Consider the following 14,832-nt stretch of genomic DNA (forward strand, 5'->3'; position numbering starts at 1 on the left):
TTTCACTAACTGGAGAGAATTGATCAAAAATTGAATTCCCTCCAGAGGATCGTATCTGTCAATGAGTTGACCAGATCACAAGGATGTCATTATAACTATGCAGTATATAACACAAATGAGTCAATGAGTTACATAAAAAATGACCTTGTGTGGTATTTGGTTCCCAGGAAGTGAGTTTTGCCTGAGGCAATTTGTGGTTTAAGTGTTGACACCACAAGAGTTATTACCGTCGATTTGGTTGAAAAAGGAGGTGAGACATAATCAAATCTCTCCAGGTAACAAAACGTAATGATACAAATTTTAATTTGTTTACACTTTAGCTGTGATCACTGAATAAGCCTTAACTCAACCTGAATTTTAACCCAAAAACAGGGATTTTCTGTGATTTTGTATGTTTTCTATTAATATCAAGTTCTCCCTTCTCTTTCTCTCATTTACAGCTATCAGTGACAGTACCATTACTAAGATGTTACTTGGGACCAGCCAAAAAAGAAGATTATAATGGCAAATTTGACATCAGGAATCTTCATAAATTTTTAGAGCAATTGGTATGTTATTATGCACTGTTGGAAGTTATTTTTTTATAGTTTTGGAGTGGAGTAACTGGTCATACTGTATTTCCTCGAATAGTCAACCCCCCCCCCCAAATAAACACCCCCACCACTTTTTTCAACCAAAAAATGCTGATATTTCCATGCTATCTTGTGTAGTAAGCTTACCAAGTTGCCCACATGGTCCATAATAGCGTCAATAATCGGCAAAAATCTGATCGGAAACCCAGAAGTGAACCCGAAGTCAGTGTTTCTAGTTCATAGTTTGTCATTTCAGTGTGAGTTTTAAGCTTACCTAATGATTTTAACAGGAATTATCGTTCTAAAAATGACCTTAAATAAATGCCCCCGTTTGGAAAATGAAACACCCCGGAGGCGTTTATTTGAGGAAATACGGTAGATATGGGGTAGAGAGAATTGATCAGTGGATTGAAAAAGTACCACAATGTAGTACGAAACTACATTGAATAATGTTTAACATCTTTATACCGAAATACTTTTGTATTTGTAACCGAATAATTCTGGTTTACTCTGTGCACAATGTAACCCTAACCCTTAAACACAAGGTGTGCGGGGTAAACCAAAATCGTACCATATAGGAATACAGGGTGCGCAGCTAGGGTAAACCAGAATTGTACCACAAGAACTTTTACAAATTATGAATTATGGACAATCCTGATGAATTTATTTGCATAGGTAATTAGTTTGTTTACTTCTTTGTTTGTACAGAACCAAAGGCGTCTTTTAGAAGCTGACCCTGCCACCATTGATGCTGTCATTTCTTCTTATTCATTGACACTTACTGCTGTTGTATTTCTTGAGCAGGGAGATCATCTTGATATTGAATCAGACCTTATACAGGTGAGTCATGGGTTGCAGGGTGACCGAGCGGAAGGGGATCCGAAAGCTAATGGGTTTGAGCCCTGGCGAAGCCATCGTGTTGAGGCCCTTGAGTAAGACACTCTAAATAACTCGATTGCTTCTCCCCACCCAGGTGTATAGATGGGTACCAACATTCATAAATACTGGGAAGGTGACAGACTCGCTGTGGAGGAGGTGTGGCAATCCCCCACAGAAAACATTTCACATGGGCAGAGTCTGGCCTAACCACACTAAGGAAAGAGAGATGCGCACTCAGTCCTGTAAAAAATACAGGTTCAACTACTTTACCTTTACTTTCATGGGTTGGGATGCTTCAAATTATTGGTGATTGTCAGATACATAGATCTTTAAAGTGCAAAATAAGGGATCGTTTTTAGCTGCTGTTGTGCATTATTTGAAGTAGAGTTGTTTTATGTTATGACAGCAGCTAAAACGACATCTTTATTCTCATTCTTAAACACTTCAATTCAAATAAAAGTATTAATCATAAAGTGTTTAAGTATACCAAATTTGTTTGTACTCATGCTGATTCCAAATATGGTCATATGTACAATTTTGACATTTTTGAATTTTTTTAAAAACATTTAAACTTGTTGTCTGCAGTCGCCACCTGTGTGGAGAGGGTTAACAACTTTAATTAAAGACAAAATTAGAAAGACTAGTTTGTGTATGACGTCCAGTCAACCAGACCAAAAAATACTGTAATGCGCAGACCAGCAACCAATCACGCTGCACCTTTGCCTTGACTTTTTAATTTGGTCTTCAATTATTTTTTGTTGTGATTTTCAGCTTCAAGAGACATTCAGGGAACACCTACTGATTTTGCTAGTGCATGCTGGGACAGCAGAAACATCAACATTAGCGGTGAGATTTCAAGTCACAAGACAACCTGCAGTAATATTTATTCACAGCAAAGGTAATGTATCTCCCTTGACCTGAGAGAGTGGGGTTCTCAAGGATTTCTGGGTATCCATGCTAGATCTAGGATTACTGGGACTAGTTTTTAAGTAAAAATATACCCTCAGCGGGACCAGATTTCTATAAAAACATGCCCCTTGCGGGACCAGATTTCTATAAAAAACCTACCCCTAACAACAGGACTAGTTTTCACCAGGAGTTTCAGTGAGAGTCCCCCACCTCAATAAGACCATGTGCACATTTTTGTGTTATTTTTTTTATCAAAAATTCCAAAAAATAAGATACATTTGTACTCATTTTAATGCAATTTTCATGCTGATTACAAATATGGTCATGAACATTTACAATGCTGAAATTCTTTTAATTAAAAAAAAATTGAAACTTGTCGTCTGCAGTCGATACCTGCGTGGAATGAGTTAACACAATTAGTACATTTACATGTCAAATTTGTATCATATCACAGAAAGGAGCGAAAGGAGTAGATCGACAGATGAGAAAGTTTTGGAGATATTTGAAGGGCCAATAATAACCAACATGGAGACATTTATCACCCTGTACTTGTCATCAATAAGTATACTAAACCTGGTAGGTCTTGATTGGCTTGGTATCAACATTATAATAAAATCTTGGTGAAAATTGACACATTATGGGGATGTAATTTTCTTCAGAATGGGAGGTCATGAATATATGTCGGTGACCAGAGTCAACTTTTTATGACCCCCTTATTGCAGGCTGACACAGACTCAAAACAAAATATTTCTTGTTGGAGAGCATACCCATTTTTTTGTTACATAACAAAAGATTGTGCACACATTTTAATTGTAAGTTAAAAGAATGTGTGAGTAGCGTGCACCAGCCCTTAATAATTTTATAACCCCCTTAATTTTGGTATAAAAATATTATGAACCTAACTATTTTAGTATAAAATGACGCCCAGTATATATTCATGACCCAATTCCGAAGAAAATGACAGCCCCCGTAATTGAATTTTCATGTCTTGTGGGGACTGACACCTAGCTAGTAATCTATTAAAATATCATATTCAGGGTGAAAAATATGTTCTCACTCACTCTCTCACTCATCAGGCTGTTTCACCCACTGCTGTGTGAAGCCCTCCTCCAGCATTTTCCATCTCCTTCTGTTCCTAGCCGCTGATGCCCAAGCTGTTGTACTCATGAAGGTGGTGATGTCATCTCTCCATCGTCTTTTTTGCCTTCCTCTTCTCCTCTTTCCAGTCCTTGGCTGCCATTCTGTAAGTCTCTTCGTCCACCTGTTATCGTCTGTTCTTGATAAGTGACCTGCCCATCTCCATTTAGTTTCTTTAATCTTTTGCAAGATGTCTTTGACTTGGGTTACTTTTCTGATGTCTGTATGTCTGACTCTATCACGCAATGAGAGGTGGAGCATTTTCCTTTCCATAGCTCTCTGTGCTGTTACCAATTTCTGTTCCATTTCTTTTGTTGTGGACCAAGTCTCTGCACCATAGGTCATAGTTGTTAGCACACACTGGTCATAAACTCTTCGCCTCAGTGACAGTGGTATGTTTTTATCTATCAACAGTTCTTTATGCATACCAAAGCATCTCCAACCTGCCTTTACACGGATTAGGATCTCTTCAGCTGTGTTGGTATCCATTCTCAAGGTCTGTCCTAGGTACTTATAGTTGTCAACTTTCTTGATCTGGTGATTTGCTATTGTGATTGTTTCTTTTGTCTCAAAGTTTGTCATAAACTGTGTTTTTCCTTTGTGCATTTGTAGTCCCACATGTATACTTTCTTTGCACAAGCTGTTCAGTTGGTCTTCCATATCCTTCACCGATGTTGTTGTTAGTGCAACGTCATCTGCAAATCTAAGATCTGTTAACATCTCCCCGTCGATGTTGATTTTTTTTCTCTCTAGGTTAGACTTTTTGAAAACCTCTTCCAGTGCTGCTGTGAAAATCTTTGGTGATATTGTATCTCCCTGTCTCACTCCTCTCTCTATTCTCACCTCCTTGGAAACATCATTATCTATGTGTATTTTGGCGATGGCATCTGTGTATATATCTTCTAGGATGCAGATGTAGTTTTCATTTATTCCGATCCGCCTCAGTGCATCAAACATATCCGTATGCTCTATGGAGTCAAATGCTTTCTGGTAATCTATAAAACCAAGACATAAATCAAGCTGGTATTCATTTGATTTTTCAATCAGTTGATTTATCGCCTGTAGGTGATCTGTGGTTGAGAATCTTCCCCTAAAACCGGCTTGCTCTCTGAGTTGATTTTGGTCTAATGTAGCTTTTAATCTGCTTTGGATGATTTTTGTGAATATCTTGTATACATGAGAAAGAAGGCTGATTGGGCGGTAGTTTTTGATATCTGCCTTGTCCTCCTTTTTTTGAAGTAAAATAATTTTAGCTTCTTTCCATTTCTTTGGTATCTTCTTTGTTTCCAGTATTTGATTGTAAAGTTTTGTTAGCTGTAGTATATAGCCTCTTCTCCCCCGGCTTTGATTATGTCACTTGTAACATCATCAATGCCTGGTGCCTTGTTGTCCTTCATTTGTCTTAAGGCCTCTTCTACCTCATTGTGTAGAATTGGAGGTACCTCTGTTGTTTCAACGCTTGTATTGGTGTCTTTTGGTTTGCCTTTCTCTTGAGTTTTTGTTGAAGTATACAGGTCTTGGTAGAACTCTGCACATATTCGCAGAATTTCTGACCTGTCTGATGTAACAGTTCCATCTTTGTGCTTTAATTTATTAATTCTTGACTTTTTGCGGTCTTGTTTTATGATAGTTTTCGGGCCTTTTCCACTTTGCAAAATCTTGAGTATGCTTGCATGTTTTCTCTTTCTTGTTCGTTGTCTTCTCTTCTTCCTTACTGTTTTAACAATTTCAGCATATTCGATCTTCTCAGCTCTTGATTTGATTGTTATTTTTCTAAGAGCTTTCCTTCTTGTATCGAGGTCTTCAATTGCTTTATCCTCCTCAGATTTGCTTTCATCCTCTTTCTTTGATGGTGCTATACTTGCTGCTTCCTCTAACAATGATGTAGTTAGGTGGTCGCATCTAGTATCCATATCTATGTCCTGTATCTCCAGACCCACAAAGCGGTTCTTCAACTTCAGTTGGAATTCCTCTTTCCTCTCTTTCAACTTTAGAATGTCAATTCTTTTCTTCTTTTTATTATTGATGAATTTAAGCCTTGCAAGCTTAGTGTTGATGCAAATTGTTGCCCTGACCATTCTATGGTCACTAGCAATGTTACCTTGGTGATAACTTCACAGTTATTCACAATTCCTTTTTGGCTGCATAATATAAAATCTATCTGGTTCCTGGTTACTCCATTTGGACTTTCCCATGTCCAGTACCTCTTTTTTCTTTTTTGAAGAATGTATTGGCTATTATGAGTTTCTGTTCTGCAGCAAACTCAAGGAGCATTTCTCCTCGCCTATTCCTTTCTCCCACTCCAAATTTGCCCAAGATTGATTCTTCTCCATTTTTACATTCTCCAACCTTGGCGTTGAGATCACCCATAACAATGGTGTATTTGCCTTTGTTGTCTTTAATGGCTTTATCAATGTCTTCATAGAACTCCTCTACTTCTACGTCTTCATAGTCAGTGGTAGGGGCTTAAACCTGTATTACGCACATCTGGTCCTTTCTGGCAAGCTGAATATTCAAAGCTACCACCCTGTTTGAATAGCTTTTAATTTCCTTTATATAATCTTTGAAATTGGGGTGGATGAGGAAACCCACTCTCTTGCATTTACGTTGTCCTCTGTTTTGCCATGGTTGAAAAACCATGCGCCTCCCTTTAGTTGTGTTAGTCCTTCGCCTTCCCGTCTTGTTTCTGCCAGACCAATAACATTCCACTTGAAACCCTCTAGATCTTCCATTAGGTTCTCCAGCTTTTCTTCATCTTTCAACGTTCTCACATTATATGTACACAGGTGAATTGTAGTCAGTTTTCAAGATTTTGTGGGTTTTTGTTAAGATTTTCTGCTAACTAGAAATTTTTTGGGTTTTTGTTAAGATTTTCTGCTAACTAGAAATTGGAAATTGAATGACACATAGGAATTCTAAATGTTCTAAACATTCTAAACAAAACAACAAATTGAATACAAATTTCACTGTTTTTGATTTGTTCATGTTTTTGACAACCCTGGATATCCCACGTGAGCCTCTTTTGAAGCTTACTTCCATTGGGGTCCATTTGAATACTGGAAAAAGTTGTGAACAGATGGGGCTAATACTTACTATGTGTACTTTTGAATACTCACAATTGACATCTTAATTCAAAATTAAGTTTAAAAAAATCTTAACAAAAACCCAAAAAATCTTGAAAACAAAACTGCATTCTACATTCGTTTGTGAAACTGCCAAGGGCTTTGAGTCTATCATTTTATGTGAGGTGGTATATCGAAAAGGAGACACTTTTGGGCTTAAATGCAATCACCGATCAACTTCAAACTTGGTATGGTGATAGGATATGGTGGCCTTTTGTGCTGAATAGTTTTGTGTCATTTTATTTGAATATTCATGAATATTAATGAGCTCATTTGCATATTTTGCCTTCATTTCTATTAATCCACTCTCCAGCTTAAACGCAATCACTGATCAACTTCAAACTTGCTATTGTGATAGTATATGATAGCCTCATGTGTTGTATAGTTTTGTGGGGACCACCTTAATTACGAACCACGTAATTCTAGTTAACTCAAGCATGTTTTTTTTATTTGCTTTACAATATACAGGATACCTTCCAATCAGAAGTCATGACCTTCAATGCAAACCTGCCTCCCATATTAATATGTTTTTATGCCATATGGGGTAATGATGTCCCAGCATACATCAGCGCTATACAAAGATCTGCAAACACATTTGAGGAGCTTGGAGCTATACTTAGATATGGGAGTGTAGATTTGACAAGTCAACATGAAGGTATGTTTATACTGTGAGAGTGTAGCATAATAATAAATTTATTTGTGATATGCACTTAAATAGATATTCTCTTAAATAGCACAATTTTTGCGTTAAAAACTAGAAATAAAGGTAGCTGCCCTATCCTTTACACCCAAATAATGTGTCCTCTGCAGTGAGAACATTATTTTAATGATGGGTTCAGCTTATTGTGTTATATTCTGTTATATGTCTATATAGCAACTATAGGGCCTTGTAACTCTTTGATATGATTTTTCTTCCAGTTGTGTCTCGCTATGTCAATGCTACTTATGCCAAAGATGTACCATTCTCTGTGTTATTCTGGTGGGAGAAAGCCGATCAAGGTAAGGAATGGCATTTGTTTGAAAAATATTTTTACTCACATGACTTGAGCTTTCGAACAAAAACTGAAAGAAAAAATGACCTTTTTCTCAAAAAATGAAAGAGAAAATTGCATGGGAAGGAAAAGCAAAAGGACAAGAAACCTGTTTTTCACCAAAATTCACTCCAATCATGGGCCAAAATAATGTAAAATGCAAAATTTTTACATGACTTTGTACAGTCTCTCTAAAAAAGCAGTACATGTATAGGCCTATACCTACCGATAGTACTGGGTCAAAATGATGCAACCAGGAATTTTTATTCCTGTCTTTTTCCCCGAAATTTGTATTTTGCCCCCTCTCGACCAAGAAAGCTAACTACGCCTACTAATTAACAGTTAACATAATATGATGGTGCAAATCTTTGTGTGTTAATCTGTGACAATTTTTACAATAGAACCCAAGCTACATCAAAGGTTGATCACCAAGGCCATCCCTACTCCATGGAATGTAGCTGAGTTTATGGAAGATGCAGGGGTGCCACTCCAAGATAAATATGGGAATATCATCAAATATACCCCATGGGAAGGTAATATGGTAAGTGGAAGTGCCAGAAATAAAGATGACTCAGGAGTTGCTACGTACCATTTGTCACCCTAGTGTGGCAGGGACGTCAATAAATTGAGGAAGCTGTATCGCTTGTGCATCTATGCAGCATCTTTTATCGCATGCGTATGCCAGCACTTTAAGCAAGTGCTAGCAATTTGAAGCTGTGCCCAATGAAATGTGCATCAGGGTGAAAAATGGTATATCTTTGTTCAGGCATGAACAAAATATGGTGGTACATGGTGAATACAATAAATAAGAATTTAACAGTCATTAGCATTAGGACTTATATTGATTACAATTCATACACTCCTAGATAGTGAGAACCAATCAGAGCAAGCGTTAGTAAATTACTAGCCGTACATAAAAATTGCACAGGCGCGCACTCCGTGTAGTACGCGCAGTGCTTTCGGACACGTTCATTTTTCTTGTGGGTGGATGCATTTATATTTTGTTTGCATTTTCCAACATTTTTAGTGACAATTTTGTTATAAAAATTGCAAAAATCACAGGATTTTTTAGTCATGTATGAAATAAGTTAATAAATGCGTATCACTTGTTGCTCTAGAAATTTGTTCTAGAAAATTGTTGCTCTACAATTTCACTCCCAATAAATGATACACGTTTATTAACCTATAAATAAAGTGATTTGATAACACCTTTGCCAAATATAAACTGGTACTATATAAGTTAAGGTATATGACCTGATGGTCAACCTCTTCCACCCACTTTACCCAATCAAAATGTAGATTTTGGTATTAGATGAAAGCTCATTTTTTTCTCATAACCCTAGTGAAATTATTAGGCCTGAGATAGTTTGGTGATGTACAACTATGGAAATCATCTGCAGTTACTGTTCTATGGGCCACGGTGATGCACAAAATTGTGCTTCCACAATCCAAACTGCTGTTATAGCAATGGGCTATTCCATTCAAAATCTACACTACCCCTGTGGAAGATTTTGAAAATATCTACCACAGGGGGAGTATGAACTTCAAAGGAAATGATCACATTAGCAGTTCCATTTGAAACATACCCTCCTTCAGTGGAAGCGTCAGGTTGAATCTTTTTCAGAGGGTGTATGAAATTCAAATGGAGCTGCTTATTGTGTTCATTCCATTTGATATTCATGCCCCCCCTGCAGAAGATATTTTCAAAATCTTCCGCAGGGTAGTGTGGATTTTAAATGGAATAGCCCAATATAAATCAGAATTTGAGATAAGAATATTGAACAGATCTTTATTCTCAAACAGCTAAATTAGCTCACCTTTTGGGTAGCTAATGAGATAAGAATGTTTGGTTGATAGGTGTCTACATGTATGTGAGGTGGAACATTGTGTGATGCAATCAGATCATCCATATTTAACCCTCCCCACAAGGGTATCGACTGCAAACGACACATTTCAAATTTTCTTTAAACATTCAAAAATTTCAGAATTGTACATTATCATAATTCATGACCAAATTTATTTATTTATTTATCATTTAACCTGGTGTGACCAATCAATACACTGGCACTGTTCTCCCTTGGTTGGCCAGGAATTGGCAGGAGAAATTGGTATTGATTTTGTGGTTCTTAAGATAGAGGGCGAGATGGCCGAAGGCGTTGCGCTGCCGGCCGGGAGATACGATCGACGAGGGTTCGAGCCTTGGGCTTGCCTCAGGTGAAAATTCTCTTCCCTCCCAAAAAGTTCCTATATGGTCAGGAATCCTTCAATTCAGTTCAGAAATTTAATTTCAGAACTTAATTGAAGAATTTCTTCTCGCCCCCATACACTGCTTATCACGTGCAGATATAGGTAGTGTATGTGCTTCGTCCGTGGTTCGGAAGTCACGTAAAGCCGTTGGTCCCGTGTATAGGAGGGCTCTTGATCATCCCTGTGCACGTAAAAGTGTCAGAGCTATTCGGAAAGAGTAGGGGATCACCCCCCGGTTCTGGTATCTGTACCCCCTTCCCCTAGGTTCCAGGGCAGTAGTAGTTGTGTGTACAGTGATGGTAATAGATTAGTTGTGTTTGTGAAATGGTGATATAGATTATACATGTAAAAATCGAAATTCGAAAATTACACTGCCGTTACAGTGACACGTGAATTGTCGTTGCAGTGGTGCGCCTGAAAAAAATAGGCGGGATTTCCTTGAATTATTATGATAGCTCTTGATATTTTGAGAATATATCTCAAAACTTGGGACATTTTATGTTGGAGCCTATGGCCAGCACACAGAGCATTTTGTAAGATTAGTAAGCATTTTTCTGTTTTGTTCCTACAGCTGTCGCATGGGTTCTCTCTATGGTCTTCAATGCCTTGTATAACAGGTGCCATCAATGGATCACTATGTCAGCAAGATCGTCATATCGCCATGGTAACTGATGCCAACCAAGGGAGTGATGGTGATGTTGCAACACTGAATACAAAGAAGGTATTATTTATCATTCATAATGTCATGAATATATACAATGCATGTGATCCAATCATATTTTAGTATTTGTAAAATCATGAACGCAAATAGATGTCATCAATATCTTACAATTGACCGCAAAGTGCGTAATTGTACCTGTTCCCGTGTTTGCGTATAGTTTCTTAACACGCAAACAAGCATGTGTAACACTGTAAGTAAACCTGCATACTTATTGATCACATATTAGCAGACATTAAAACAGTGAACGGAAGATATATGTTCATTTGTCTTTTAAGCAAAAAATTGTGTTTTTTTCATGAAACAAATGTGTAAAATGGCGGTAATGAATAACCTTGCACCATCTATTTGTTGGGCCTTGGAAAATTACCTCAGCCCAAAACAAACCCGTCCGATTGCAATGCAACGACCTCAAAGCAATGCACAGTTATTAGTGTCTTATTAATCCATTATCCTCTATCACTACAGTAATTAAAGGCCTAAAGAAATTGTTTGATGGGCGTAACATATAAAAAAATTAGGGTAGATCGGTCGGGATTTTTTTAATTATTATCTTTTTACACACACATTTAAGGCTGTAAATTGTGTATGATAAAGGCCTTGGAACTTTTTCGTTTCTTTTTTTTTAATTTGATTTTTTTTAAATTAATTTTTGCAAAAAAATAAGAAAAAAGTCTAGGGTCAGACTTATTTTAGGGTCTTTCGGGTTACGCCAATCAAACAATTTTTTTAAGGCCTAAGGCTCATAACAACATGGATTTATATAAAATGGCATGCACGCAGTTGGGCGCAGCACCTATGCTAGATACCCTTTGCACAATGCGTGGCACATATTTATGTGAATTTACATGTGTGGAAAGTGGGACTTTATTGATGCACACAGTGATAAATTCCAAATAATTTCTGCCATTTTTAACAGACCCAAAAGTATCCTTGAGATCAAACCAGGTAAGGTGAACTGTTTTCTCAGCAAGTCTGGCGTGACGCATAATTTCAGAGACAACACATTTGTCCCACTGAAAGCTTTTTGTAATTCAGTGTCAAGGACTTTGTTATCCTTGATGAAACGATCGAATCTATCAGCCAAAATCAAGAACTATTTTGCCAAGTTGAAATTTTTACCCCTGTGATGTGTTGACCCAAAAATGAGGTTTTTTTGTATAACTAACTAAGTTATACCGATACTTAGCACAAACTATACATAGGCAAATAATTGTGTGTATCATTCAACAAGATTTGAGAATTATTTTAATTTTACTCCTGTATGACCTTTCATGACCTAGGGGTCACTAGCGGTCAAATCCAAAATGCCTCCCCATCTTAAAATAATCTCTGGACCAAGTACATCATGTGTGGAAACTTAATGCTTCTATCGGAAAGTACACAATTGTACCAAATTTGGGATCTTAACAGCTTAACTATAGGTTTAGATCTGGCTTCCATGAGTGGATACAAAGTGGCAAATTTTATCTCAAGAAATACAACTATCATAGAAGACTGATAAGGTGACATGATAAAAGATGAACAGAACCTGTTTGAACTGACAATGTGCTTTTTTAATAGGTACTCTACAAGAAGTCTGTTCTATCAAGAGTGACTGATGCTACGTGGTATCGCATAGTAGAACAGTCTCAAACACGGACTAAGAGTTTACATCAACTTACTCAAGAGGTATGGAGAGGTGATGTGACACCCACAATCCTGGTTGTGTTCATTCAAGATGGCTGTGGGAGCTGTGACAGAAAGATGGGATTGTTTGAAAAATTGGCAGAGTGGATTTCTTTTATTGGTGAGTTAAAAAAAACCTGAAAAAGATAACAGACCAATCGCAACCAGTCAAAATCTCAGCATCACCCGATAATGAGAACCGATTGTTCCAAGAAATGCGACAGGTTAAACTCCTACGCAAGTACCGCACTTTTTTTTACGGTCTTTCACATAAACGCAAAGACACATACAGCTCTATCGCATATAAGCGAAGATTGTTAGACATGGCACGATGGAACAATCAGCCCGCACGAATATGCAAGAATTTACAGAATACAAAACACAGGGACTTTGACTGGTTGCGATTGGTCTGTAGTAATCTGTGGATGAGTTATTGGCTATAATCAAAGACAGAATTAAAAAGATTAGTTTGCGTCTGACGTCATCTGCCAATCAAACTCAGGCAGGATTTTTAAGTGTCATGATGAGTGGGTTTTTGACAAATGCAGTGGTAAAATAGTGTTATAATTTTGCAGCTTTAAATTTAATTTTGAATCTTCAAATATGTGACACGATCAAGGGGAATGAGTCGGATGTTGCTAATATTGATTTTGAGATACTGGCAAAAAAAGCATTAAAATTCTTTTGTTTTATATTGTTTTCAGCGATTGATAAATTGATGTAACTTCACAAAGAAAAGTCGTATAAACTTGGGATTTTCAGTTTCTGAAAGCTCTAAATGCCCTCTTTAGAAACACATGCAAAACTCATTTTCGACCAGGGTCGACATGTGACTCATTCCTCTTGATCATGTCACATATACTCCAAACTGTCTCAAAAGTTAGGTCTTAGTAATAGGAAATTTTCTCTCCTGATGAAGATACCATATCAAAAATGCCTAGAAAATTTGCTTCTTGCCCTGCAAAAGTACCGTAAATTTTTCTACATTTTCTGTGATTCCTATTTTCCGAACGGCACCAGAAGAATCAGCCTGCCTTTGAGGCGCTAATAACCAATCAAGGGTCATGGTGAGTTTGATTGACTGAGCTTAATAGTGACATCAGACGCAAATTAGTCTTTTTAATTTTGGCCAAGATTATAGTGACCATGCATCAGATAAATGTAGGTCATCTATCACACAGGCGCAAGGGAATAAATGCATACATGAGCCAGCAGAGTAAATGGGCTATTCTTATTGAAATCCACACTACCTCTGTGGAAGATTTTGGAAATATCTTCCACAGGGAAGTATGAATTTCAAATGTAATTGGTCAGGGTTAATAGTTTTGAAACCCAAACTCCCTCTGTATTATGGCTTTACCTATATCTTCCACAACCGGAGTGAGTATTTCAAATAGAAGTTACCCAACTGTCTGTTCCATTTAAAACTCATACCCCCCTCTGTGGAAGACTTATATCTTCAACAGGGGGAGTATGGATTTTAAATGGAATAGCCCAACATTGAAATATTGGTATCACAGCAATGTGTATATCTACGGAGTAGAATGACACCACAATCACATCTGATTGACATTTGAAAAATAATTTTCATTTTAATGTATTTTAAATTACAGAGGGAGCATCCACATACCTACACAACTGTACATCAGACCCAAAGACCTGCCAACGATTGAACATTCATGGTTTCCCAACTCTAATAGCATTCCGTGGGTATGGTCAGGTAGCTAGCAAGAGATGTGTGTCAATGGAACAACAGTCACAGTATATGAGAATGGATTATCATGGAGTCATAGAGGTATGTGCCTAGATCTATTGGAGATTCATGGTTTCACAACTCTAATACAGGCGGTATCAAAATTGTTGTTCCATGTTCGTTATTTGGTGTTTTTGAAAAGATGTGTGTCTATGTGAGGCCTCTATGTGAGGTAGAACATTGTGTGATGCAATCGGATCACCCACATTATTAACCCTCTCCACTCTAGTCGACTGCAGACGACAATTCAGTTTAATATTTTCTTGAAAAATTTGAAAAATTTCAGAATTGTACATTGTTATGACCATATTTGGAATCAGCATGAAAAATGCATTACAATGAGTACAAGCCTAGTATTGGTTCAATGGTTCTTGAGATAGCTCTTGATATTTTGAGAAAATATTTCAAAACTTAGGATTTTTATTTTGAAGCCTTTGGCCAGCATGAAAGAACATTAAACTAGTTGTGCTAGTCCTGCTCTTCTAATTGCAGACACGATTAATTATGCCATAATTATGCTGTTTTTTGCACTTTTAATATTTTGTTATAACAGGAGGCTCACATCCTAGATTGGTTTTCACAGTTAACTGTAGCAGCAGTACACAAAATCCCATTAGCAGAGTTTGAAGACAAGAAACAGGTATGTCAGCATTGTATAATGAGTTTTCTCATTTGAGACATGTCCCAGTGGGGCCACACCTTGAGTAATATGCAATGATTGGAATCCTCACAAGAAAACAGACATGGTCGTCCAAGCAAAGGAAATCAGTAAGTCAAAAGAAGTTTCCATTGGCAG

The 14,832-nt window shown here is 37.3% G+C and overlaps 1 protein-coding gene across 1 annotated transcript in view; it reads left to right on the plus strand.

The window, feature by feature from the left end:
* Positions 1–14,832, plus strand: part of LOC140138419 (uncharacterized) — a 58,615-nt gene that overhangs the window by 63 nt on the left and 43,720 nt on the right. The window contains 11 exon segments of the mRNA XM_072160317.1: positions 441–548; positions 1,281–1,412; positions 2,223–2,349; positions 2,815–2,936; positions 7,088–7,274; positions 7,538–7,618; positions 8,052–8,191; positions 10,469–10,618; positions 12,179–12,404; positions 13,897–14,078; positions 14,590–14,676. Coding sequence (XP_072016418.1) covers positions 441–548; positions 1,281–1,412; positions 2,223–2,349; positions 2,815–2,936; positions 7,088–7,274; positions 7,538–7,618; positions 8,052–8,191; positions 10,469–10,618; positions 12,179–12,404; positions 13,897–14,078; positions 14,590–14,676 — 1,542 coding nt within the window.

This window comes from Amphiura filiformis, chromosome 2 (genome assembly GCF_039555335.1).
Source record: "Amphiura filiformis chromosome 2, Afil_fr2py, whole genome shotgun sequence".
Taxonomy (NCBI): Eukaryota; Metazoa; Echinodermata; class Ophiuroidea; order Amphilepidida; family Amphiuridae; genus Amphiura; species Amphiura filiformis.